The following is a 27,307-nucleotide window of genomic DNA, read 5'->3' on the forward strand; positions in this document are numbered from 1 at the left end:
CATATTTTCTGTACATGGTGAATAAGAGCTGTGTAGCTCAATTTATACTTGACCTGAAAGGTCCTCGAATTGTAAAATCCTTTCAATCTACTTTATAATATATATATCTCCTAGTGTATGTAAAATAAAATATAAATTGCTATTTGAATAGCCAAGATTAATTTTTTCAAAAAACAGTCTATTCATATGTAAAGTCAGTCACAATTAACATAGGGCCTCAAACCTTTTTAAAATACAGTAGTTTGATATTCAGCATAAAAGAAAGAATATGTGACTGAAAACTAATTATTCAAAAAGACTAGATTACGGTTTAAAAGACAACAAAATATAGTGTTATAACAATTTGGAAAAAGTACTGCTCTTAAACTTGTATAGTTGCTCCTGACTGTAGAGGTGAAATATAAGAAACTTTGCTTTTCAATGATAATTGTCTGTGTCCTTAGAGAATGTAAGCCTTCTATGTTCAAATCTATAACCGTTATCAGGATGATATTTACTGAATACTTCGGTTTCTTTCGCAAAGATATGTACATATTCAGTGGAAAAATTACTGAACTGCAGACCGTCACACTCCCTAGTTATTTAGTATCCTACATACAAAGAGTCTATGTAGTTTCTTCTTTATACTAGTTTTTTGGCCTAGTTATGATGTTTTAAAAGTATTGCTTGGTGGGGCGCCTGAGTGGCTCATTCGGTTAAGCGTCTGACTCTTGATCTCAGCCCTGGTCTTGATCTCAGGGTCGTGAGTTCAAGCCCTGTGTTGGGCCCCAAGCTGGGTGTGGGGCCTTCTTTTTTTTTTTTTTTTTTTTTAAACAAAAACAAAAACATTGCATGGTGAGTTAAGTAAAGAATTAAAAATACAAATTTTGTCCTGTTGTCTCTATACATAAAAAAAATACATAACTGCAGTTGGCTTTTGAGCAACACCTGTTTGAATTGTGTGTGTCCGCTTATCCACAGCTATTTTCTATTAGAATTTCTCAACATTTTCTATAGCTTTCTTTATTGTAAGAATATAGTATATAACACACATACGACGTATGTGTTAATCGACTGGCTATATTATTGGTAAGACTTCTGGTCAACAGGCTATTAGTAGCTAAGTTTTTGGGGAGTCAAAAGTTTATACGTGGATTTTCCACTGTGCCGTGGGAATTAGCACCCCTAACACACCCACGTTGTTCAAGGATCAGCTGTATATAGAAGGCCTTGATACAAAGGTAGGTGAAATAATATTGGCAATAGAAGGAAGTTTTAATTTTTATGATTCAGAAAACCTTGTGAAATCTCAACTTTATCACCCATATTGGCCATGGATTTCTAGGTCTTTTGTTATGGGGTAATCAGTATATATGAGAAGGAAATAGGTGTAGTTTTCATATATTAAACATCTTTCCTATGTTGAAATTCATAAAAGATAAACACATGAGGGTTAGACCCACTGAGGTCACTTGGAGTGCCTCTGCGGAGCTAAAGAGAAAGTAGGCTCGCTTGAACAGAATTCCAGTAGAACTTTGTACAGGAAATGTTCTTGGTCTGTGCTCTTCAGTACTCAAAACATGTGACCTTTCAGCACTTGAATGGTGCTTAATGTGACTAAGGAATGGAATTTAAACTTAAATCCACATGTCGCTAGAGGCTTCCCTTTTGGATAATAGTTTTACAGATGAGAAAGACATGTGATATTCTTGGTGCCCTTATTTTGAGCCTTTGCATTCTTGAGTCTCTGTAGGTATGGCTGCTCTCTCTAGCAAGCTATGGATTTCTGAGGGGGTGCACAGAATGTGTTGTTATGGAACTGTAATATGGGACTCAGGAGATCAGGGTGTATGTTAAATGGAGTTGAATAGTAAAAAGAACAGGGAAATTAAAGCATGAAATAAAAATGCATGAGGCTGTATACTGCTCATTTTTCAGGATAGGGGATCAAGTATTTTGAGTGTCTTTACATACGTCTCTATTGGAAAACTAGTAAAGGTACAAGGGCTTCTCCCTGTCCTCAAATTACTGAGTTTCCATTTGGAGAGCGATGTCTAACACATAGTAGAGTAAGTGATACCACTAGCTCTTACCTAATTAAATCTTTTAAGTGTGTGGTCTGGATAAAATGCAACAGAGTAACAGAGGATGTATTTGTTAATCTACTCATGCAACAAGAATTCTCAGGTGCTATGCCAGATATCACAGTAATGAGGCATATGGGGGAGAGATCTAGAAAATATGTCATAAATAGAAGATAAAACTTCAGTTAAGAGAAAAGGGACTGAGAGTGATGGATAGAGGGCTTTTAGGTGCAAGCTGGTCAGAGAAGGTCTCTGAGGTGGTAAAGTTTAAGAGCTTAAGAACACGAGGAATTAGGTAAGAGAGGCTCAGGCTTTGGTGCAGGGCCTGGAGCACCTCCTAGGCAGCAGAGCCCCTAGGGTGCGGAAACAGGCAAGAGGGTGGAGAGAGGGAGGTGGAGTCCCAGAGGCCATGGGGCCATCAGAGAGTTGAGCAGTGCCCAGGTCATGAGAGGCCTTAAGGTGATGTGGAAGAGAGGTAAGATTTTTAGTCTAGATAAGTGTGAGGCTGTTACTGAGTTTTACACAGGAAATGATCTATTTCTAAATTTACTGTTAAAAGGAACTGCTATGGGGAGAATGGATTGAAGGGAGGAAAGAGTGGACAGGGAGATCGGAAAGGAGACTATGGCATAGTCACGGGAGTGATGAGCATGTCATGGGTGAGGATTGTAGTGGGGGCAGGGCAAGGAGTTGGGTGGGTTTTACGGACAGATTGGAGGTAGAAACTGTGGGACCTGTTGATAGATTGGATGTGGGGTGTGAATGAAAAGGAGGAAATCAAGAATGACACCTAGGTTGTGTGACCTGAGCAAATAGGTGGATAGTAGTGCCATTAACTTGGATAGGGGAAGATGGTTTTGTTACTGGTTTCATGCATTTTGGAGAAAATCAAAATGTCTGTTTTAACCATGTTAAGTTTGATATGTTTGAGTTTCACAGTTTGAGATATCAAGCAGCTAGATAATGCAGTCTGGACCTCAGTGGAGAATGTAGAGATACTTACCTATTGTTTATATGTGCACTGCACATTAAGCCCTGAAAATAGTTGAGAATTCAGGTAGGACAGGGAGGTGTGTGTAAAGATATAGAAGGCGGCCCAGAACAAGACCTGGGAATCTCCAGCAATTATCCATGGTCCAGAAAGGCAAGAGAAGCCAGGAAAACAGATGGAGGAGTGGTCATTTGGGAGGAGGAGAACCCAAAAAGACTGATTTCCTGAGCCTAAGAGAGGGACAGTGTTTCAATAGGGAAAGTGACAAACCACAGAATGCTCCTGAGACCTGGGCAAGATATTACTGTCAGAATTGGAAAGAGGAGGGTTGTTGTTGACCATTGAGAAAAGCAATTTTGTGGAGTCTGGGTGGCAGAAGCCAGATTGAGATGGGATAAATGGACGGTGAAGGACTACCGACTATTCTTGTGATGAAATTGAGACATTTTCCTCTAAAAGAAAGAAAACTGGGCAGTAACTAGAGGGATATTTGGGGTCAGGTGGGTAATACCCAGTAAGCGAATGGAGAAACTTAATGGGAGTTCAAAGAAGGACACTTGAATTGGCTCTTGAAAGATGAAATAGTTTCATTTGCTGCTGAGTGAACATAGCAATGAACTTGATAGAATCAGGAGATGATAGACTTAATAATGAAGTTTATGGAACAAGTGTTGGGCAGCAAGTACTTAGGGTGAAAACAGATGATGGAAGACCTGCAATGTAATGATTTCTTTTCCCTCATACGTTAGTTGTCAAATTAGTCAATTTAAGATGAATAATTCATTAATGCTTTCCTCAAGTAATGATGTTTTGATTTGATATTAAGAAACTTCCTTACTCATATTTAATACATTCCCAATGAGATTTTTTTTTTTTTTTTTTTTTACAATTTTTCTTTTAATAGTGGACTTAAGTTTTGATCAGAGCACATGCTAGGATATGTTATTTTACCTCTATAGTTCTCTTTTTTCATCTAAAGATCAAGAGCTCATGTTTCTTATATTGGTGATTCGTTTTTCATCACTGCAGTTCATCTGGTTTTCTTTTCATTTTGAACACTTTCTCTAGACATTTTATACCTTTCAATATATTAGAGTTAAAAAGTAACCAGGAGAATAAACTTCTTAGTTTGTTATTCTATTGTTTCATTTAATATTAGAAGTGAGAATAAGTGACTGGTTTTAAATACATGATTCCTTGAAAAGTCAATTCCTAGAAAATACACATATTAATGATTGTATTTTGAAATTTGGTAGATTTTTAAATGAGAACATTATTTAGTTCCTGAATTTCTGAATTCCCTTTCTGGCTGTATAAGTTAGTGTAATTTTCATGGATGGGCCATCGGTTGGGATGTGGGTGTATGTTTGTTTTGCCCTATGGGTCATGTTAATTGCTTTGTCCCCTCCTCCCCACCCTGTTCATTTTAAGTATTTAGTCACCTTGCTAAGAGTAAGTGAAAATGAAAGCTAAAATAAGCTATAATTATATTCAGCATTGGTGATATATTACTCTGACAGAGGAATGTAAATTGGATTTGGATATTACACAGTATTAAAGCTGACCTTTTAAGGTTAAGGTATAAAATTTGTTACTTTGTCACATGTGACCAGTGATATTTTTTTCCCCTTTCAGGGTGTTTCTTATATTGATTTTTAGCAAAATAACTTTGTGTTTCCCTAGGCGTTTATGTAAGATGAGTCTTTTGGGTAATTAAAAAATTTTTTTCTTATTACAAAAAGTTCATTATAGGAAAATAGATAATACACAAAAGCAAAATGAAGGAAAAAACGTATGATTTCACCTACTTAGAAAGGCACTGTAACTTCTTGGGTGGAAGTGTGTGTCTACTGAGGAAGTCCTTTTTAATGCTATTGGTTTTTGGAAAAATTGGCAAAAGCAGGGAATGATAAATGATTCACATATAGCCTAAACATCCTTTGGATTCAAACGATTAAAAATCCATTTTTTTTCCTCTAGACTTTTGATGTGGAGGCCAGCCTGTGCCTACTTAGAGTAGACACAGGTTGATTAAACCACATCCGTGATGCGTTATCTTCCTCATATTGGTATTTTAAGGTGCAGAAATGTAGAGGTTCTTAAAAAGTAGAGAGTATAGAATTCTTCTTAAGTCATTCTGCTGATGTCTCTCAATAATATACACTTGTGTCCACATCTACTTCTATGGCACTTTTTAAAATGTCACTGAAAAAACTTTCAAAGCCTTAGGTTTAGTTTTCTTAGAAATAGTTTTTTTTTTTTTTTTTAAACAGTGACTTGTCTGTTTATGTAATTTTAAAATAAATTATCTAATTAGGGTAATTAGTACAACTGGCAAAAAAAAAAAAAAAAAAGATTTGGAAACAAACCTCACCTCCCATTGGTTCTAGTGGAGGTTATTTGAGCATAATGAGGCAGTCCTGCTTCTCCCTGCCAGGGAGGTACCATGGAGGCCAGGTGGGGAGCTCAGGCTCCCACTTACGTCCCGCAATAACAAGAAACCCTTTCCTGGGGCACCTGGATAGCTCAGTTGGTTAAGTTTCTTTCTGCCTTAGGCTCAGATCATGATCCCAGGGTCCTGGGACCGAGCTCCCTGCTCAGCTGGGAGCCTACTTCTCCCTCTCCCTCTGCTGCTCCCTGTGCTTGGGCTCTCTCAAAGTCTTAAAGAAAGGAAGAAACCTCTTCCTAAGATGTCAACGGAGGCCAGTTGGAGAACATGGATCTCTGTTTTCACCTGGCAGCATTGAGGTGATGCCTGTCCTTCATCCCCTGGAGCAGTATCATAGGATGCAAGCTAAAAAATAAGAGGTTGAGATGAAATCTGGAGTATCAGAACATAATAATCTAAGTCTCCAGGTTTCACTATAAACACCTGTCTTCCTAAAAAAGGAGGAAGATCACAAACTGAATGCAAAAAGACCATTATTAATAGATGCCAACACTGAGTTGACAGATATTTGAGTATTCTTTTTAAAAAGATTTTATTTTAGAGATAGCGAGTAGGAGGAGGAGCAGAGGGAGAGGGGCAAGCCGACTCTGTGCTGAGTATGGAGTCCAATGCAGGGCTTGATCTCACAACCCTGAAATCATGACCTGAGCTGAAATCAAGAGTTGGATGCTTAACTGACTGAGCCACCCAAGCACCCCAAGTTATTTGAATATTCTAATAAGGATGCTTAAGGAAGCCATCATCAAGGTGTTTTAATGAACAATTATGAATTGTTCATTAAAAATTGAATTGTTCATAAAGAATAGTCTCAGCAAATATGTAGAAGAAACTTTCTTTTTTAAAGCTCAAATGGAAATTTTAAAATTGAAAAATACAGTAACTGAAATGAAAAACTTACTGGAGGAGTACAACAACAAAATGTAGGGATGAGAGGAAAGAATTGGTGAACTGCAGTATAGAATAATAGAAATTACCCAACCTGAACAGAGAGAAAGTTAAATAGAGCCTTGGTGACTTGGGGTGCTATAACCAAAGATTTAACCTTTTGTTACTCAAATCCTTGGAGGATTTGAGAAAGAGGGCAGGATAAAAAAGTATTTGAGGAAATAATGGTTAAAATATTTTCTGAACTTGGCAAAAAATACAAACCTACAGATTCAAGAAACCAAATAAACCATAAATAGGATGAACCTAAAGAAACTCATATTAAGACCTATCCTAGTCAAACTTCTGACAACTGAAAACAAAAAAAATCTTCAAAGCAGCAAGAGATGCCGCTTTAGTTACCAGGAGAACCAATGGAATGACCCTGGATTTCTCATTGGAAACTCTGGAGGCCCAAAGCATGTGGTAAAGCAGTTTTTAAATGAAGAAAGCAAGGAACAGTCAGCTCAGAATCTTATATGCTGTAAAAGTATCTTTCAGGAATGAAGGGGGAATCAAGACCTACTCAGATGAAGAAAAACAAAGGGAATTTGGGGCCAGAAGACTCACCCTGAAAGAATGGCTAAAGAACATTTTCTAAATGGAGACAATAAAAGAAGGCATCCTTGAAATCCTGGGAAGAAAACGTGTACAGTGTCAATAAAACTATGGATAAGGATACTTTTCTTGAATTTTCTAAATTATGTTTGGTAGAAGCAAAAATTCTGTCTGATGCGGTTCTAAATCTATGTAGACGAAATACTTAAAACAACTATACTCTAAATTGGGAGGGTAAAGGTGCATAAAGGGAAGTGTGTTAGCTTGGGCTGCCCTAACAAAAAAGCTACAGACTGGGTGGCTTAAATGGAAATGTAATTTCTCACAGTTCTGGAGGCTGGAAGGCTTAAAGTCATGGTAAGGTGCCAGCAGGCTGGTTTCTTATGTGGTCTCTTTCTTTGGTTTGCAGATGGTTGCTGTCTTGTAGTGTCCTCACATGGCCTTTGTGGGTGTGCAATCCTGGTGTCTCTTCCTCTTAAAAGGACAGGAGTCCTACTGGATTAGGGCCCTATCCTTATGATCTCATTTAACCTTAACTATCTCTGTAAAGGCCTTATCTTATACGCAAACAATGAATCATGGAATACTACATCAAAAACTAATGATGTAATGTATGGTGATTAATATAATAAAATTAAAAAAAAAAGGCCTTATCTCCAAATAGAGTCATATTGTGGGTTTGGGTTTCAACATGTGAATTTTGAGGGACACCGTTTGATTCATAACAGGAAGGAAAGTTTGTACAATTCACTCAAGCTTATAAAATGATGATGCCAGTAAGCTTTGATATATTATGATGTACCTAGAGCAACCTCTAGGAAAGCTATATGAGCTATAAATAAAAAACATGATAAATCAAAAAGATGGCATTCTAAAACATGTTTTAGTAAACCACAAGACGACCGGGGAAAGAAAATGAACAAACAGAATGAACAGTATCCAAAAAAAATTAGTGAAATTTTAACATGTCAGTAATTACATTAAGTGTAAATGGTTATGCCAATTAGAGATTGGCAGAGTAGATGAAAAAACACCACCTGATTATATGCTTTCTATCAGAAATTCACTTCAAATATATTGATATAGACAGATGGAAAGTGAAGAGATAATAAGACCTATTCAAACATTAATCAAAAGGTGCTTGTGGCTATTTTAATATCCTATAGTGTAGACCTCAGAGTAAAGAAAAAGATGTATTTGAGTCATTCCACCAAAAGACCCATCCTAAGTGTACACATCAAATCTCAGATGTGCATAGATGAAGCAAAAATACTAGAAAGGAGTAGATAAATCCACAAACAGATTTGGAGACTTCACAACTCGGTTCACGATCAGTAGAACAACTAGACGGATAATCACGGAAGATCTAAGAACTCAAGCAAAAGTACGTAATGTATATTTATAGAACATTCCATCTAACAGCAGAGTACACATTCTTAAAACCTATACTGACATAGACCATATCCTGGGCCACAAAGCAAACCTCATCAAATTTAAAAGAATTGAAATCCTACCAAATGTGTTCTTCCACCAAAAGACTCAAACTAGAAATCAATAACAGAAAGATAACAGGAAGATATCCAAACATTTGGAAAGGAAAGTAGATAACACACTTGTATGTAATCCTTGAGTCAAAGAAAAAGTCTCAAGGGAAATAAAAAAAAAATACACTGAAGTTAATGAAAATGCAACCTTTCAGAACTTGTGGCACACATATAAAGTAGTACTGGGAGGGAAGTCTGTGGGGCTGAATACCTACATTAGATAGAGAAAGAGAAAAAGGGCTCAAGTCAATAATTTTAGTTAACCCTTAATCTAAAAAAAAAAAAAAACCAAAACCAAAATCGAAAACAAATAGGAAATAATAAAGAGTAGAAATCAATTAAATTTGAAACAGTAACAATAGAGGAAATCAATGGAACAAGGTTGTAGTTCTTTGGGAAGATGAATAAAACTGTTAAACCTCTATTGTTGAAAAAATAGACAAATTGCCAGGATCAGCAATAAAATGGAGTATCACTGCAGACCCTGTGTTACCAGGGTAGTAAGGCTTACTACAAACTTTAACACAAATGGGACAACTTATTTGAAAGACCAGTTCTTCAAAAAGCAAAGTACTACAATACACCCAATATGAAAAAGAAAATTTGAATTGTCCTCTATTAAGGAAATGAAATTAAGTACAGAGGACTTCCCTGGAGAATTCTACCAAAATTTGAGGAAAAATTAATATCAATTCTACACAATCTCACCCAGAAGATACAAGAGCAAGGAATAACTCTATGAAGCTGGTACTGCTAAGAAAACCAAATAAAGACAATAACAAAACCCCAAGCCCCAGATTTACAGACTAATGTCTATCATGAATGTAGGCATGAAAATCTTCATCGTAATGCACTTTATCAACAAGGCTAAAGAAGAAAAATATATCAATAGATGTAGACAAAGGTTGATAAAACTGAGCACTTATTCCTGATAAAAACTCTGGGAAAAATAGAAACGTTATGGATTGAGTTGTGTCCCCCAGAAAAAGGTTTTTAAGCCCCGATGCCTTAGAATGTGACCTTATTTGAAAACTGGGTCATTATAGTTGTAATAAGATGAGGTCATAAAGGAGTAGAGTAGGCTCTTAATCTGATTTATGTCCTTTTAAGAAGAGAGAGACAAAGTGCCATGTGGTGAGAGGTATGGAAATCCTGGATTAGCCATTATCCCCAGAACCTAGGAAAAGTCAAGGAAGGATTCTACCCATAGTCATAGGGGGGGGGCCTGGCCCTGCTGACTTCGGCTTCTAGCCTCCAGAACTATGAGAACGAACTTCTCTTTTAAGTTCTCTACTTTGTGGTGCTTTGTTATAGTTACTCTAGGAAACTAGCACAGAGGAATACTTTCTCCACTTGATAACATGAATCTACAAAAATTATAAAGCTAACATTAAATGTGAAAGTCTCAACATTTCCCCCCTCAGGCTGGGAACAAGGTAAGGATGTTTGTTCTTGCCCCTCTTGTTCAACACAGTGCTGGAAGTTCTAGCCAAAGCAATGAGGCACAAACAAAATGAACAAAAACCTATAAATCAGAAAGGAAGGAAAATTAATTGTCCCTATTTGTAGATGACATGGTTGTTTACATAGAAAAGTTGAAAGAATCTGCAAAAACTAGAACTAATCAGTAAGTTGAGCAACAGTGCAGGATTCAAGATGAAAAATCAATTGTATTTTGCAAGATGCAAAAGTTTGAGATTTGTACAACAGTGTACATATAGTTGACAATACTGTACTGTATACTTAAATATTAGGAAATTTATGTTTTTCACCTGAAAAAAATATATTTTACTAGCAATGAACTTCTGGAGAACTCCATTTGCTATTGCTTTCCCCTAACACCACTCCGGGGTGGGGGGGGGGGAGATATGAAAAAAAAAAAAACTGGGTATAAATCTAACAAATCACATAGAGGACTTATGGTGAAAACTACAAAATCATAATGAAGAGAATTGAAGTTCTGAATAAATGAGAAGAGATCTTGTGTTCTTGATGTTTGCTTGATTGTTTGGGTTATTGGCCAAATGCAATTCCTTGCAGTTGTGAGACTGACATCCCCTTTTTTCTTGGTGGCTGTCATGTGAGGGTTGTCTCAGCTTAGGAGTCCGCCCCCCCCCGCCCTGCCACGTTCCTTGGCTCCTATTCCCCTTCCTCAGTCTTTAAACCTGTAAAGGCAGGTTGAGTCCTTTTCATGCCTTTACAGCTCTCTCCTTTCCTCCGTTTTGTCTCTTTGATCTCATTGGGAAATGCTTTCAACTTCAATGAATTAGGTAATTAGATTGGATTCACCTGGCTAATTTAGGCTAATCTCTTTTAAAATATTCTGATTAGTAACCTCAATTTCCTTTTTTATTTCCTCTTTTGCTATATCCGATAACCATAGCTTCTGGTGTTAGGCCATAGCCATCTTTCTGGGGGCAGGGGTAGGATTACTCTGCCTACCACATAGGCCTAATGGTTTCCCATTGCCCATGACATCGTATAGAATTTTTTTCAGAAGCTCTTTCCTACCTTTTTGGTTTTATCTGATACAGCCACCTCTGGTAGTCAGCTCAGGCACGTCTTTCATATTTAATATGTTTGCATGGTTTTCCTCCGCCTCAGAAACTGCTCTTTCTCTGACTTACCCTTCAAGACTCAGGTCAGACCTCGGTGGCTTTGTTCCTGGGAGAGGTAGACCCTTCTGTTCCCTTAGCGCCACGATTATAACACTTATTACATTAGGGAGATAATTTAGCTCAACATTTGTTTCAGCCACTAGTCTGTGATCCTTTCAAGGACAGAGAACATGTTTTATTCAGTTTTGTATTTGTCATACCTACTGCAGTCTCGAGCACACAGTGAGCCCTTCCTAAAGGCTGAGTGACTTCATTAATGAACACTTGTTTTAGTAGTAATGAAACATCACCCTTTGAGCTGCAGTCAATCAAGTCCTAAAGTGCGATAAGGACAGGGACTCTAGATTCCTCATCCTTGGTTCAGTCTGGATAAGTACCTGTTCTGAAATCAGAATTGATGTTTTTGGCATGAAGGTTGAGACAGGCTCAGTGATAATGCAGAGGGGGTGTCACTGCTTTGTCCCTTTCTCTACATCTAGAAAGTGAGGCTGTGAGCCTGGCACCAGCAGACCTGGATGCTATTTCTAAGTGACCTTAACCTCTCTGTGTGTGTTCTTTTCCTTATATATAGAAATGGAAGGAGATTCGATTTTCAAACCATTATTGAGTGCTTAGTCTGTTCCAGGTGCTAGGGAATTTAAAGACAAATCAGAAATGGTCCCTGTCCTGTACGTATATGTAACTGGTCACGTTGCCCTTAGGATGTGTTAGGTTTATTCCAGCTCTGACGGTCTCTGATGCATTTGTCTTTCTCTTCCTTGGAGCATATTGGGGAGGAGAGAGGGTAACTGTAGTCCGTGAGAAACCTACAGGGGTAGTGTTCCTTTGGCCAGGAAGCAAATCTGAGACCTGATTATTGCCTCTTTCTGCTCAGTGAGGTGACTGTATTTGCTTCATAAAGCCCGCAATATCTAGGAAACCACTTTGCATACCTTTGATTTCATCCTGAGGAAGGAATAACTGAATTTCAAAGCCTAAGATGCTTTGAACATTTATTTAAAGATGGTTTGAACATTTAATCCTAGAGACCTGCTCTCCTTTTTTTTTTTTTTTCCCTCCCCTTCTGTTACCTCTTCACCTCTTCTTTGCTCCTGCATTGAGCCCCCTGCTAGGAAGTGCTAAATGGCAATATACTTAGAAGTTGTTTTTTTTTTTTTTTAAGCAATTAAAAGAAGAGTTTGATATTTCCTGTTACAGAATTTTAAGAGGTAGATTTTGTGTTAAATTAGTATTTAGCACATTACTTTTTGCTGTTTTAAAGCGATTTTTTCCCCCCAATACAAATGACATACTAATCTCTATGTCATTTCTATTCATGAAGAAGAAACATTTGCACAGTGCTCATTCATCCATGAATGCAGTTTGTAGTTAAACCACATAATGCCTGATGGTACTGTGCTGACAGGCACAGAATAAATAGAACAGATTTTGTTTTCTGAAGATTGATCATTTATAGATCAGTTGATAATTTTTTCTCCAGGTTGCTTCTTAGGTTGATGATGAGAAATTTTTTTACTTTTGTAAGAAGCTACGGATTTCAATGAACCTCTGTCAGTACCACAGACCTACCTACTCAATATCACTTTTTATCTTGAACATCTTTTCCAGAAAAAATAAGTAATATTGGTCACTTGTTTTAAAAACAATATTGCCCAAAATAGTAAGGGTGGGGGCCAAGGTTTTGAGAGAATGGGTTTGTGAGTGACAACTTGTTAGTACAACTCTGTGCTGGCCTTGCAGATTTCTAAGAGAACAGGGAGCCTTTTTATGCATATCTAATTTGTGTTTTAATATTACTTTTCATAAGTACTTTTACTAGCTTTTTATGTTAAAATATTACAGTGTGTGTTCTCAAGCATCTTTGCTTCCTCTGCTGTGCCCTGTCTTACTTTGCTTGTTTTTGATGTTTTATGAAATGTATAGTCTTTCATTAGGTTGTTACCATTCTCTCTGATTTTATTGAGAAATTAATTCCTACCATGAGTTAAAAGATTGTAGTATAAAGTAATTTGGCATAATGCCTCTCTACATTTAATTTGTTAAGTTTGTTTTATAGAGAATTAGTTTATATGTAATATGCACGAGTGGATGTAAGCTTTATTTTAATGACTCACAGTCTATAGTGCAGATGAGTTCTTGGGTAGGTCCAGAAATAGTTGATTTGAGTGTGGGTTCCACTATTCTGGTTATAATTGTAATATTCGGGGTGTTAAAAAAAACAGATATGTTCTATTACTCAGACCACAAGACTTGACTTGATTTATTTCGTTTGATAGGCTTCCTAAATTTTATAGTGGGCTCCAACATAAGCATATTAAGTGAAGCAGATTTTGTTATAGTCACATAATTTTGGTATAAGGCAGTTTTAGGAATATTTTCCACAGTGATTGAAGGAGATAGCAGTATGAATAATCCTAAATCCTATAAGCTTTAGAATACTTTTCTGGATATACTTGGTATATAGAGATTGTTAAAAATTAACTTCAAACAAAATACTGAAGTCCTGCTCTGGTGTACTAACTCAGGGGGCCTGATGAACAGATTCTGTCCACGTATCTCAGTGTCAGCCCAAGTGACACTCTAAAATTACCTTTTTTTTTTTAAAGATCTTATTTATCCATTTAGGGAGAGAGAGAGAGAGAGCAGGGGAAAGGGCAGAGGGAGAGGGAGAGAGTATCTCAAGCAGACTCTGCGCAGAGCCTGACACAGGGCTCGATCTCACGACCCTGAGATCATGATCTGAGCTGAAATCAAGAGTTGGATGCTTAACTGACTGAGCCACCCAGGCACCACTCTCAAATTACTCTTTATGTGTTTGATTTCAAGCTTCCCTGTTTCATTTGAAATAAGAATAAATACGGAATAGGATGTCAACAAGGTAAACAGTTGAGCGGATGCTGTAGGTGTTTCCATGAAATATGAAAGAGATTTGAAATGCCTTCAGGTAACCTGTGTGTTGCTGATAGTGGAAAGTAAACTCATCACTTTTGAAGTAGCATCCTGGTTTCAAAATACTGACTTCTATTTAAGTTGTTTATCTCACCTTCACTATAATAGTGATCTTTAGACTTTTCCTTTATAGGAGAGAATCAGTGTGTTTATTGCTTGACTTCTTGAATTAGTTACTCTCTGGCTTTCACAGGACAGGGAAGAGATGAGTAAAATAGTTGACAAGAGTCTGCCAATCTAAACGGCAAATTGCATTTTTTTTTGGTGGGGAAATCAGATTCTGAACATTTATAGGTAAGTAAGCTGTATTCACAAGCGTACAAATGAAGATTAATTTTTTTAAAGAATATTTTTATTTTTTCATTTAAAAATTTGGTTTTTATTGTCATGGGAAATGTTCTATCGTGTCTTAAGTAAGAAAATGGTATTATATACTGGTATGTGACTTAAAACATGTTCTTCATATTTAAGAACTGCTTTTAATTATTAGATGAAATTTTGCCCTTAAAGTTCCATTTTTCAAAGGTTACACACAAAATCATACATACAAATATATATATACAAAGAAATAAACAGTTACATATCCTATCTTTTCCTTCCTCCCTCTTTTTTGGAGACCGAATATATTCTTTATTGTTCAGGGCTTTCTAAATCGCTACTGAAAAAATGTATTAATATCCATTAAGGTAGTTTTTCTATAATTAAGGTGAGCTGTTGAATATTGGCAGTGATGTTCTAATTATATTACAGTACTGATTATACCAATGGGTTTATGAAAAGAGGTGGCTTGGTCAAGATGAATATATTCATTTAAAAATAACTAGCTCTTTTTAAAAAAAAATTGAATTTTGAAACTTGGGAAATTAGCATTTGTAGAATGCATGACAGTGGTTTGAGAAATTTTCCGAAGACCTCTCTTTTGATAACTTGATGAATTTTTCCCAGCAACCTTTTTGTAGATCTGAGTCTTCCCTCTTTTCTTTTTAATTAAAAAAAAATTTTTTAAGATTTTTTTTGTCAGAGCGTGTGCACGCAAAAGCAGGGGGAGAGACCGGCAGAGGGAGAAGCTGACTCCCTGCTGAGCAAGGAGCCCGATGTGGGCATTGATCCCAGGTCCCCGGGATCATGACCTGAGCCGGAGGCAGATGCTTTGCTGACTGAGCCACCCAGGCATCCCTGAGTTTTCCCTCTTTAAATCTTGCCTGATTTCTGTTCTTAGGAAAAATCTCAAGTGAGGCTGGTACATGTTTAACAGCCAGCTTTCTGGGTGGGGGGGAGATGCTCTCGTTGGCAGCATTTGGTGATTTCTGTGGTGTAGTATTTATAACACGGCAGACTTTATCTACTCACACTATGTCACTGGATACAGAACGGAAGCGATGGGCATAGTCAGCTCTCATCACTACTCCTTTCACAAGATGAATCGATTGATTTTGCACCTGGTGTTATTCTTGTATTTATGATTAGAACATGACAAGAGTAGGGGTGCCTGGGTGGCTCAGTCGGTTAAGCGTCTGCCTTCCGCTCAGGTCACGATCCTGGAGTCCCTGGATCGAGTCCCGCATCGGGCTCCCTGCTCCGCGGGGAGTCTGCTTCTCCCTCTCCCTCTGTCTGCCACTCTGCCTACTTGTACTCTCTATCTCTGTTAAATAAATAAGTAAAAAAAAATAAAAAATTTCTGATTATATGGCATTATTGTGATATTCCAAACTAGAATACTGACCATGTATAATTGCCTTTTTTTTTTTTTTTTTTTTCTTTTTATCAGTTGGGGGGAGAGTTTTGGACACGAGGGGCTTGGATTATTACTGGACATTTTGGAAAGACTGATTAGTGGCAAAATGTAAGTATATTGTTTTTATTTTCAATTAAGCTACATTTGCATGTCCAATTATAATTCCAATACTGATGTGTTTTATGCCAATGCAGACAAGAAAAAATTGTAAAGAAGAATCAGCATAAAGTCATACAGTGTCTAAAGGCTTTGATGAATACACAGGTATGTACATAGGTAATTATATTTATTCTTCACCAGTTCTTAGAGAATTTTTATGAAATAGTTGTATATTACAGAATTTGAACTAAAGAGATGTACTGCTTTGATAAGCTGTTGAGTACATAAAGGGAAAAATATTGAATTGCATTGATTTCTAATTTTTTATCAAATCAACCATCTCTCAACAGGAAAAACTTGGGAATTGAATGGATCCTCTGCTGATTCTTAAATTGTCATGTGCACATTAATCCTCCCTTTCTACTCTATTTTTGGTCCCCTTTCTCTTCTTCCCTTCCTTCTCAAAGTATAGCACGAATAAGTTTTAAAATCATACATGATAATTAAACGTGGTCTGCGGTAATACTTATTACCAAAGAATCAAGTTGGAAAGACAGTTTTCATAGTCGAGGAACTTAAATCTGCAATGAAATTAACATGAACCGATAGGGAACAGCTCCCAGAAATGGAGCAGTGATGCTTAATGTAAGTAATATTGAGATGAAAGGTAATAGGGCGGGTCTGCAGAGCTTTCATATTTGAAGAGGATGTGTTAGAAGAGAGAAATACTGAAAATCCTAACTGAAGTTAGATGTATCTGACAGTGTTTCCTTTTTAAATAGAATTGGTACTGTTAATTACGGAAATTAGCTCTATCCCATGCTATGTCTTTAGCTTCAACATCTAAACATATCTGCCTCATGATGGGTGCAGTAATGATAGGTGTTTTAGTTGCCATTAGACAGCAGGGAGGAATTTACCTGTGGTGTTAGGATGATTTGTGTTTTAGAGCAAAACTATATTTCTGATTAATTTTAATTTTTAATATTTTCACATTTTTAAAATGTGAAAGTCCTTTAAAAGTCCTTTCGAGGACTGCACACTTAAGTACTGGTACTTAAATTATTAACATATTTCTTTTTACTAAATGTAGCAAAAACTTGTATTTTCTGATTATTTTTGTCTTATTTTGTTTTTAACCAATGAAATATTTTTTACCTCCCTGCCTTCTCTAATCAGATAAGATTTTCAAGGAGACTATCTGATGTAGAAATCCACTCTATGTTGTTATATATTCAAATATATTCTAGATTTGTACTCACTGTTGTGTAAGAATGAGATTTTAGGTATCGCAAATGATCTTGTGGATCATTCTTTGAATTTGAGAATACCATAATTTAAGTGAGGTGAGGTGGTATATAGAGGATAATATTCCTGCTTGGTTTGAAACTGAATTGGAGAGCAAGTAAACCTTATATATTTAGGTTCTGATTGATGTAATGTGTTCTCTTATAATAGACTGCTTTTGCTTATAGTTTGTATCTGTGGAACTAGAATATATTGTCGTTTGTGTTGATTGTGCTAGTACAAATAAAAAGTTGCTGATACTTGGAATGAGTGTTATAATGTCTGAATTCTAAAATTAATAATATATGAAATAATTTTTCAGTAAAGACCCCCCCCCCAAGATTGGTTGATAATTTTTCATTTATCTCACTGTGCAGTGTTTATAGGAGTTCATTGAATGATGAAAAAATGCAGGTTTTAAGAGAACAGTGGTACCTTATTAGGTACTAGTATTTAGTTATTAATATAAGGAGCAAGTCTGGTAACAGGTGAAAGTGAATTTCATATAATAAACTGGGCTAAATAATTTCTAAATGGAAGAAGACTTTGGATATCACGGGGAACAAAAGGATGAGGAGTTAAATATATTTGAATTAAAAGATAATTAGAACAAGGGTTTCATTTTGGTCAGTTAACTTTTTGTGTTGCTTTAAGATGTGCACCCGCAGCAAGGGTGCTTTGCTCCTGAAGCCAGCCCCCTTACCAGTACCAGTGTTCTCTTTGCTCCTGGGATGAACTCACCATAGGGAGTTACTCAGCATCAGTATTCATGTCTTGTTGAGCATCCTACATGGGGATTAGGGTCTTCCCCTTAAGGAAGGGTCTTCCCCTTCTCCCACCTAACACTTTCACAGTGGCTTAAAATTCCATCTGTTAGGTAATAATAGGTCTGAATAGAACGCAAATGGAACCTGGCTTTAGTGTTCGGTTTAGAACACATGAGTTTTCATATAAACCAGGGTGGGTCCTTGACATTCAGTAGAGAGACATCCTTAGACCTTCCAAAATTTGTCACTGCCTCTAACCTTATAACAGGCTTCATTTAATGCACTTTAGATGCTAGCACTGGTAAGTTGATTATTTCTCTCGGAGTCCACAGTTTTTGTTTAGTTTTGCTTTTTTAAAAATAACTGAACAAGAGTAATTTTATTCAAGCAGGCAGCAATTCTGTCTGTAGTTCTAGGTACTCAGTAGTGGTAAGCTGGCCTCATTCCAGCCTTAAAATGAGCACCACTTGTGGTTATGTTAGCAAAGTCAGAATACTGCTGATGATGGAGCTTTTGGAGGTTAGGGGGTGCTAGTCAAAACTGAAATCTGAGAATGCTCATATTCTGCTCTCCCCATGTTAATGGGTTAGAGCTGGAGGGCTTCCAGAGAAGGTAGGTAGTTTCACCTGGAGGAAATTTTGTGCCTTGCCTTGAGTGGTTGGAAGAGCCACAGGATTCTGATTCCGGAGGTGCAAGCATTGGTTAAGGATGTCCGGGTGGGTGGGAAATGAAGGGGGAAGTGCTTTACTCGGTCCTCAGGTTTCTTAGGACAGAGCCAGCTCTTTGGTACTTGGTAATCATTGATTAATTGACTCTTTGAATTGGATCTAAGTGGTACTTTATAAGCTTCTGACAATTCCCTGGAATAATTATTAAAGAATATTGTGGTCCTTGGCCCCATGCCTGCTTTCTCTTTCTTTGTTTCCAGTTATGAGACAGCCCAGGGCATCACAAAAGCGATCATTGCCTGGCTGGTTTCGCTATTTGTAAACTTTCCCCTATCACCAAGAAGAGGAAGAAGTCTCTCCAGAGGGCATATTCTGTGGCTCTTGGCCCTCCTGCCTGTGCTGCTGCCTTTGTACCTGTGTTCCTTAGATAGTGGTTTAAAGCAAATGCGGTTTTTCCACACAGTGTAACGGCTTCTTTCTGTAGATGGCATCAGCGAGATAGGAAAATTATAAATAAGACTTCATACTACTCACAGCATTTGGGTCTAAGCTTGCTATAGGTTTAACTTTGATACTTACATCGAGTGTTAATTTTGAGTTAAGCCATAGTTCACAGGTCTGTAACTGGGATTAAGGTCCTTTTTGGTGCTCAGTAGTAATTCTGATCAACCAATTTCTCACTCCTTAGAGGGATCCTCTGGGATGCATGGAAGATAAATCGTATCGTTTTATTGCTTCTATTTATTCTCTGTTATCTGATACTTATCTTCCATAGATTGTAAGTGGGCCCTAAGAGATGTATACATCCTTAAATCAAAACACGAAGTCATTAACATGACTCCTTATCTTCTAATTGGATGTGACATCCTAGCAGTAGCAAACAAACTTTATCCTTATCCAGCATCATCCCATTTATATAATGTGTTTACAACTGCATTGTCTTTCTTTTTTTTTTTTTTTTTAATTTTTTTAATTTATTTATTCATGAGAGACAGAGAGAGAGAGAGAGAGGCAGAGGGAGAAGCAGGCTCCCAAGGAGCAGGGAGCCCGATGTGGGACTCGATCCCAGGACCCTGGGATCATGACCTGAGCCGAAGGCAGACACTTAATCATCTGAGCCACCCAGGCGCCCTTTTTTTTTTTTTTTTTTAATTTTTTTTATTTATTTATTCATGAGAGACAGAGAGAGAGAGAGAGAGGCAGAGGGAGAAGCAGGCTCCCAAGGAGCAGGGAGCCCGATGCTGCATTGTCTTTCTGATGATAAAATACCATTCTGATTAGAATACCTATGCTCCTCATGGCAGTTTCTACATGGTATGTGCCCAGGTCATCTTTCACCTTGTGCCCATCAGAGGAACTCCGTGTTAGTCTCTAGGTCTGCACCGTGTTATGTGGTCACCACATGTGGCTGTCGAGCACCCGAAATGTGGCTTGTCTGAATGCAGATGTGGTGTACATAGAAAATAGACACTGGATTTTGAATACTTAGGAAGGAAAAAAAAAGGTAAAATAGCTCACGAACAGATGTTTTATATTGAGTATGTTGAAACAATCGTATTTTAGATATATTGGATTAATTTCATTAAAATTTTACTTTTTGCTTGGGAACTTGATATTGCCCCTGTGGTTCTCATTCTGTTTCTGTGGGAGAGAGTTGATCTGTATGTTTACTTGTAATAGTGTGTCCCTTACCCACCTTCCTTTCCTGCAAAGCTGCTCACCCTCAGCATCTGATTGAAAAATGGACTGTTCATTTTGTGTGTTCCTGTTGGGAAATCTCAATTTTCCTCACTGCTTCTCCCTTTCTCCAGGTGGTTACTTATCTACCTTGATAATTATCGGTCCTACCATTGTAAAATCACCTTTGAGAAGTTATTTATATTTGGTTGACTCTCCTACTTCTTGATGTGAATACTGCTATAATTTTTATTTAAAAAAATTTTTTTTAAGGATGTTAGATATTCCTTATATTTTCTGGCTTTTACTAAGTGTAAAAATATATTATCCTATCAACTTTTTAAATAATTACGTTTCCTTTAGGGTGCTGTTTTTTCCAATAAATGGCTATCATTTAACCTCTTATTTCCAAAATGTTACAGTATGGCTTGGAAAGAATTATGAGTGAAGAGAGGAGTCTTTCTTTATTAGCCAAAGCCATCGATCCCGAGCACCCAAGTATGATGACAGATGTGGTGAAACTCCTGTCTGCGGTGTGCATTGTAGGAGAAGAAAGCATGTAAGTCTTCTCAACGCAGTTCTCTAATTATGTAACAGTATAATTTGATTTACTTAATGTTCCTATTCTATTTTAGACTGGAATTTACTGTTAATAAGTGAATACTACTTAAGCAGCTGATTTAGATTCATAATTGGCTAAACAGAAATGTTTGAGTAATAATGATTTCTCGGTCAATATAATAGTTATAGGTTAACATGTTTCTATGAAAAACTGATTTCTTCATCATATTTATTTTAAACTGTACTGAATTCAAACCGTAAATAAAAATTCTCAATGAAGACTTAAAAAAAGTACAAATGGATTCTGTTTCTAATGTATTTTTGTTTTCCAGATAGTTAATTCAAACTCATGTATATTCCCTTATAAAATCATACATCATACTATTTGGAAATCTCTTTGTAAGGCAGATTTGCAAAGTGTTATATGAAATAGTAGTACTTTACTGGTTGAAGGTACATAGTCTTTGGCCATAATGTACATCCTGAAGTTTTAAACTTTAAAGACCTTATCCGCAAATGTTACGGTTATAACTAAAAGACCGTTACATACATATTAAAAGATAACTATAAAGATAAACCTTTTTTTTCTTTAAAGGTTGGGGTACTTATTACAGGAAGCATTTAAAAATTATTTAAAATGCCTTTTAAAAAGGCTAAAGATAAGGGCACTTGTGATGAACACTGGGTGTTACATGTAAGCGATGAATCTCTACATTCTCCTGAAACCGATATTACGCTATATGTTAACTAATAGAATTTAAAAACTTGAAACAAAACAAAACAAAAAACAAAAGGATAAAGATAGAAAAAATGGAACAACTAATAGAGCAAAGCGAAATAGCCCTTTCATAAAGGCTAGGCAGAGGCCTGTGAGTGGAACCTCCCGCACGCATTTGAAAATTGCCCTGGTGGTGACCCCACCAGGGCTGAGAGTGTTGGGCTGCCCAGTGTGGACTCGCTGGAGAGTCTGCAGGCCCTACTCGTGCCTTGCCCTCCGGCTGCACAGCTGCAGCGCGCATGCACATCCGTGGACGAGGCCGTCCCCCGCGGCTGCCCCAGCGCGCAAAGCCAGGCGCACAGTTTCCGCACTAGCTCTCCCATTTTCAAAAGACCCTATTCATTTTATTGCAGAGTTTATTTAATGATGACACATAGGATGCTCCTTGTGCTCCCCCTGCACCTTTCTCTCCTCCTCTTCCATCTTCCTCCCCCTCCCTCTTTCCCCTCACATTTCTTCTTTCTTTTCTTTTTCCTCTCCCTCTTCCTTCCTTACCACCTTCTCCTTTCCTTTCCCTCTTCTTGTCCCTCTCCTTTCCCTCTTCTTTCTTTACCCTCTCTTTTTCCTTTTTTTTTTTCCCACCTTCTTCCTTCCCCACTTCCCTATTTATTATTTCTTGACTTCATCATAGGTTATCAAAATGATGTAGATAATGTTTACAGACTACATGTCTGTGTCTACGAAGTGAGTTTCTACAATATGCTAGGTCGTGTTAACACTGTTCTTTAAAGGAGTAGCAAGTGTAGTTCTTGTGTAACTATTTTTTATGTTTGACTGTAAATCCTTTGGCTACCAGACTTCATTTATACTCAAAAGGAAGGAGAGTGTAGTGATTAAGAACGCTGAGACGGTGCTCACCACACAGACTGATTTCAGATCCCTGCTCCATTTAGGAGATGTGAGGCCTCAGACAAATTGCTTATCTTTCCCCTCTGTTTTCTAATCTATAATAAGGGATAGTAAAACCTACTTCATAGAACTATATACATTAAAAAGAGTTAATATTTGTAAACTGGTTTAAATAGTGCCTGATGTGTAGAAAGCACTTTATAAGTGTTCGATAAATAACCCTCATCATAGGGTTATTAGGAATAAATGAATAAAAACATGTAGCTAGTACTTGATAAATGCTATGTACTTAGCTTTGAAAATGTTGCTGCTTGCTTAGGAGTAGTGATTCTGGAGTTGCGGAGATCAAGCAGTTGTCTTAAGGCATTGGGATTATTTGCTGTTTGCAATTTAATTAATTTCAAAATTTCTGATAGCCTTGAAGAGGTTTTAGAAGCTTTAACATCAGCTGGAGAAGAAAGAAAAATTGACAGATTTTCACCTATTGTGGAAGGTCTCCGGCATGATTCAGTTCAATTGCAAGTAGGTTTCATGCATAACCCTACATACTGTTTTGTAACTGTTTGCTCACTGGCTTATATTCAAGTATGAAACCCTGCATGTCTAATATTTTATAACATTTCAAATAATGTAGAGAATTCTATTAATGTATCTTACAGATGTAACTTGGCGGATACCTATTATTATTTCCTTAGGTTACTTTCCTAGAAGCTGACTTACTAGAGATCTCTGTAAATTATATATAATCATAGTCCATAAATTGTTTATTCTTGGTTAGTCTCAGTTGATTACTACAAATTTTAAGAAGTTTGGGCAATTAAGTGAATTATGGCTTTTCATTGATTTATTAGTTTTTATATTGGAAAAGTTAAGACTTTCCATAAATAATAATGAGACCAAGGTACACTAAGATTTTCAAAGATATTTAAATATGTAAGTGCTCCTGGAAAGTCACTTTTAGACTTAACCATTATAATGTCCAAGCTGCATAATTAATATTCATTTAATTTCTCCCTTTTTTTTTTTTAAAGAGTTCTTTTTATTGCTGGCATTATTGTTAAAATTATTGCTAATAACCTGAGTATCTTTAAGGAAGTAATTGATACCTGACTCCCACCTCCCAGTATTTTTAAAATTTAATTGGTGTGACCTGGCTGTTGGGATTTTTAAAGATTCTCAGATGATTCTAATGTGCAGCAATATTTGAAAACCAAGATGTACTAATAGCTATAAAGTAAATTTATTTCACGCTTAATTAGTAAAAAGTTACAGTTTTAAATTTTATTTTAAAGCTCTGTGTAGCTTGGCCTTTGTATTGTTTCTTGTTGGGGTAGGAATAGAAAAACCAAATCTCCATGTTAAATTAAAAAAAAAGAAAAGATGGTATTTGATGAACAGTCAGAAAATCTTAGGGATGGTCAAATGAATAAATTTACTGTGGCATTTCTGATGAAGGTATTTGTGATGGTGACCTTCCTGATAGTGTTTGTGAATGGTTAGTGAGGAACCCCGTTATGATTTGTTTCTCTGGGCTGGAAGCAGGCCTGGAGATTTGAGTGTATGGTCCCTGTTGCTTAGGTCCCATTACCAGAGCTTCTTGAAAAAAGCCTCTCCTGACTCATCGGGGCTTGTCAGAGAGGCTGGAATGGGGGTCTGGGATGTGTTGTCCACCTCTGATGTGGACCCCGCTCCTTCAGTTTTTTGATGTGTGCTCTGGAGTCTTTTTATCATATACCACTGCTCTCATTTCCCTTCTCCTCCTTTCTCATCTGGCTCCAGAGCTCCTATTTACCACAAGCCTAAAAATGAACAGTAAACCGAGAAGAAACTTTGTAGAGAAAAACTGAACACTTACTTTATCTGAATTTTCCTTTACTACCCAGGTTACCTTTTACTCATAGAGTATTTATGCAAATAGCACTAGGTTATCAGATTAATTCTGGTCATTTTTGTAGCATATTAGAGTTCATGTCCAATTCTTAAAATTTCACGTAGGAAATGTAATAGTCACATGTAAACTTTATCCTCTAAATACTTTTTATGCTAATGTATACTTTTTTTTTTTTAAAGGTTTTATTTATCTGAGAGTGAGAGAAAGCAAGTATGAACGGGGGCTGGGAATTGAAGGGGTGGAGGGGCTGAGGAGTAGAGGGAGAGGGAGAAGCAGGCTTCCCGCAGAGCAGGGAGCCTGATGCGGGGCTCGATCCCAAAACCCTGGGATCATGACCTGAGCCGAAGGCAGACGCTGAGCCACGCAGGCGCCCCTACTAATGTGTACTTTTTGATCTAGTAACACACATGTCCCTAGAGTGGGAGGGGTGGTGTCTTGTGATAGAAGGAGTAGACTTGTGAGTCAAGCAGCTTGAATTTAAGCCCCAGCCCTTGGCATCCTGGCTCTGGGACTCTGAATCCTGCCCCAGACCACGTCTGTGCTTCAGTTCCCTCACTTGTAAGAGAAGGATAATATTTATCACTACCTCATTGTTGATGTGGGGTTACATATATGAATGTATTTAAAATGCTTAGCTTATTTGCCATAAACGTTGAGTAAATGCTAGCCTTAGAAAGTAATTTTGTTAAATTAAAACCAAAGTCAGTGGAGAATGGGGATTGAAGGGGATCTTCCTTTTTCAAAAACCTTAGCTGTGTTGATATTAAAATTGTTATGTAACTACAACTTAGCAGTTATACTCGTGAACATAACCCAGATGAGTAAAACACAGGTTCATACACAAACCCATACACAAGTTGTTATGGCAGCTTGATTTGTCATAGGCTCAAATTGGGAACGATCCAGATGTTCAATAGGTGAATGGTTAAACTGTGGACACCCATACCACGGAATACTTAGTATTGAAAAAGAATGAACTATTGATACATAACAACAACTTACATGAATCTCCAGGGAATTACCTTGATTGAAAAATGCCAATCCTAAAGGTTACAAACTGGATGATTCCATTTATATAGTAGCCTTGAAAGAACCAAGTTTTAGAGATGGAGTTCTCCATCTCTAATCTCTCCATTTAGTGGTTGCCAAAGATTTAGGATCGGGTCTGGGAAAGTGTTAGGTGTGGCCATAAGTAAATGGCAACAGAGGGTTGTGTGTGGTACAACAGTTCTATGTCTGGATTGTGGTCACGGTGGCGAATCTGTACATACAATGAAATTGCATAGAACGCTACTTGGACACACAAATGAGTGTAAGGCTGCTGAAATCTGAATAAGCTCTGTGGATTGTACCAATTTCAATTTCCTGGTTTTAGTGTTACGTTACAATTATGCAAGATGTTACCATGGGGCAGAATTTTGCCAAGGGTACCTAGGACCTACCTGTACGTTTTTCCTTTTTGCAACTTTCTGTATATCTACAATTATCTAAGAATAAAGAGTTAAAAAAAAATCCTGGTAAAAGTGGGGTCCCAATTTGTTTGCAGCAGTATTATGGTCACTTAACATTTTAAAGCTGTGAGGAAAGGGGTTAAGAATGTCTTGTTAAGAACAAAGCCATGTTTCATCTAGGTAAATAACACGATGGACTCATTAATTGAAAGGTGACTATCACAACCTTAAAATTCATGGTAACTTACATATTAAAATTTTTTTTGGCTATCAAACATTGAGGTAAACCTGTCTAATCTTGTAGAATTAAAATTGATTACCATATGAACCTGAAGGCAAACTACACGTATCAAAAATATTCCTGGGTATGTTTAGCCATTTCTATTGTGGGCAGTTACTCTCAGTTTATTGAAGGTGCTACCATATGGAAAATAGATATCTATAAAATTAAAAATTGGCCAGTTAAAAATTGAGAATGGATTATTAGTTTATAGAAGACACTAAGACTTGAAGAAATTAAAATATATTTAAAGATTGATGTAATTTTGAAAGGATTCCTTTTTTTTAAGTTTTATTGAGATAAAATTCACGTATCATAAAAGTTACCCATGGAAAGTGGGCAGTTCAGTATTTTTGTGTAATCAGAGTTGTGCAATCTTCTCCATAACCAAGAATGTTCTCATTACCCATAAAAGAATCTCCTTATCCCCTCTCCCAACCCCTTCACCGTCACCTTGTATTACTCTCATTCCCTCTAGCTCTAGGCAACTGTTAATCTGTCTCTCTAGATTTTCATATTCTGGATTTTTGATAAAAATCATACAGTATGTGGTCTTTTCTGACTGGTACTCTCACTTAATATTTTCAGTGTTCATTCATGTTGAAATATGTATCACAACTTCATTTTTTTCCCTCCAAATATTAGGCTATTCTATGGATATTCCACATTGCTTATCAGTTGTATGTTGGTGGAAATGTGGGTTGTTTCTAATTTTTGACTTTTATGTATAATGCTACCTGTGAATATTGGTGAAGATGATTTCTTTTTTAATGACTGCTTGTTTGCCATATTTAGTGTTAAGGAATAAGGGTGGGGGCACAGCTAGCCAGCAACATCTCCCTTGGATAGTTGTTGAAGTCAACCATTTGACTCAATTCTTGAAAAATTTTACCAAGACCTAGGTGGCTGATTATATTTGCTCTTATGAAACTAATTGCCTTCGTTGTGAGTAATTATATTTTCTTTTACGGTTATTTTTTGAAACACTAAAATTTCTTGATACAGTTTTTAAAGTTTAATTTTCATTGAGAGCAGAGAATGATGAAATTCAGCTTTGCCAGTGTGTCATTTTCAACAGTGTAGGGCTCTTTCTTCTCTTGCTAGAAAGTGGTTCCTCTTAACCAGTCACTTGTTACCCTTTAATACCGGATTCTTGCTTAGAGCTCCA

The 27,307-nt window shown here is 37.0% G+C and overlaps 1 protein-coding gene across 4 annotated transcripts in view; it reads left to right on the forward strand.

Annotated features, from left to right (window-relative positions):
• The window catches only part of DIAPH3 (diaphanous related formin 3), a 488,058-nt gene that overhangs the window by 119,492 nt on the left and 341,259 nt on the right, over positions 1 to 27,307 (forward strand). For all 4 annotated transcript variants that reach the window (XM_021697835.2, XM_021697836.2, XM_021697837.2 and 1 more), the window contains 4 exons: positions 15,865 to 15,939; positions 16,026 to 16,095; positions 20,752 to 20,888; positions 22,934 to 23,039. In XM_021697835.2, the coding sequence (XP_021553510.2) occupies positions 15,865 to 15,939; positions 16,026 to 16,095; positions 20,752 to 20,888; positions 22,934 to 23,039 (388 nt within the window). The remainder of the gene's footprint in view (positions 1 to 15,864; positions 15,940 to 16,025; positions 16,096 to 20,751; positions 20,889 to 22,933; positions 23,040 to 27,307) is intronic.

Source organism: Neomonachus schauinslandi, chromosome 3 (genome assembly GCF_002201575.2).
Source record: "Neomonachus schauinslandi chromosome 3, ASM220157v2, whole genome shotgun sequence".
NCBI lineage: Eukaryota > Metazoa > Chordata > Mammalia > Carnivora > Phocidae > Neomonachus > Neomonachus schauinslandi.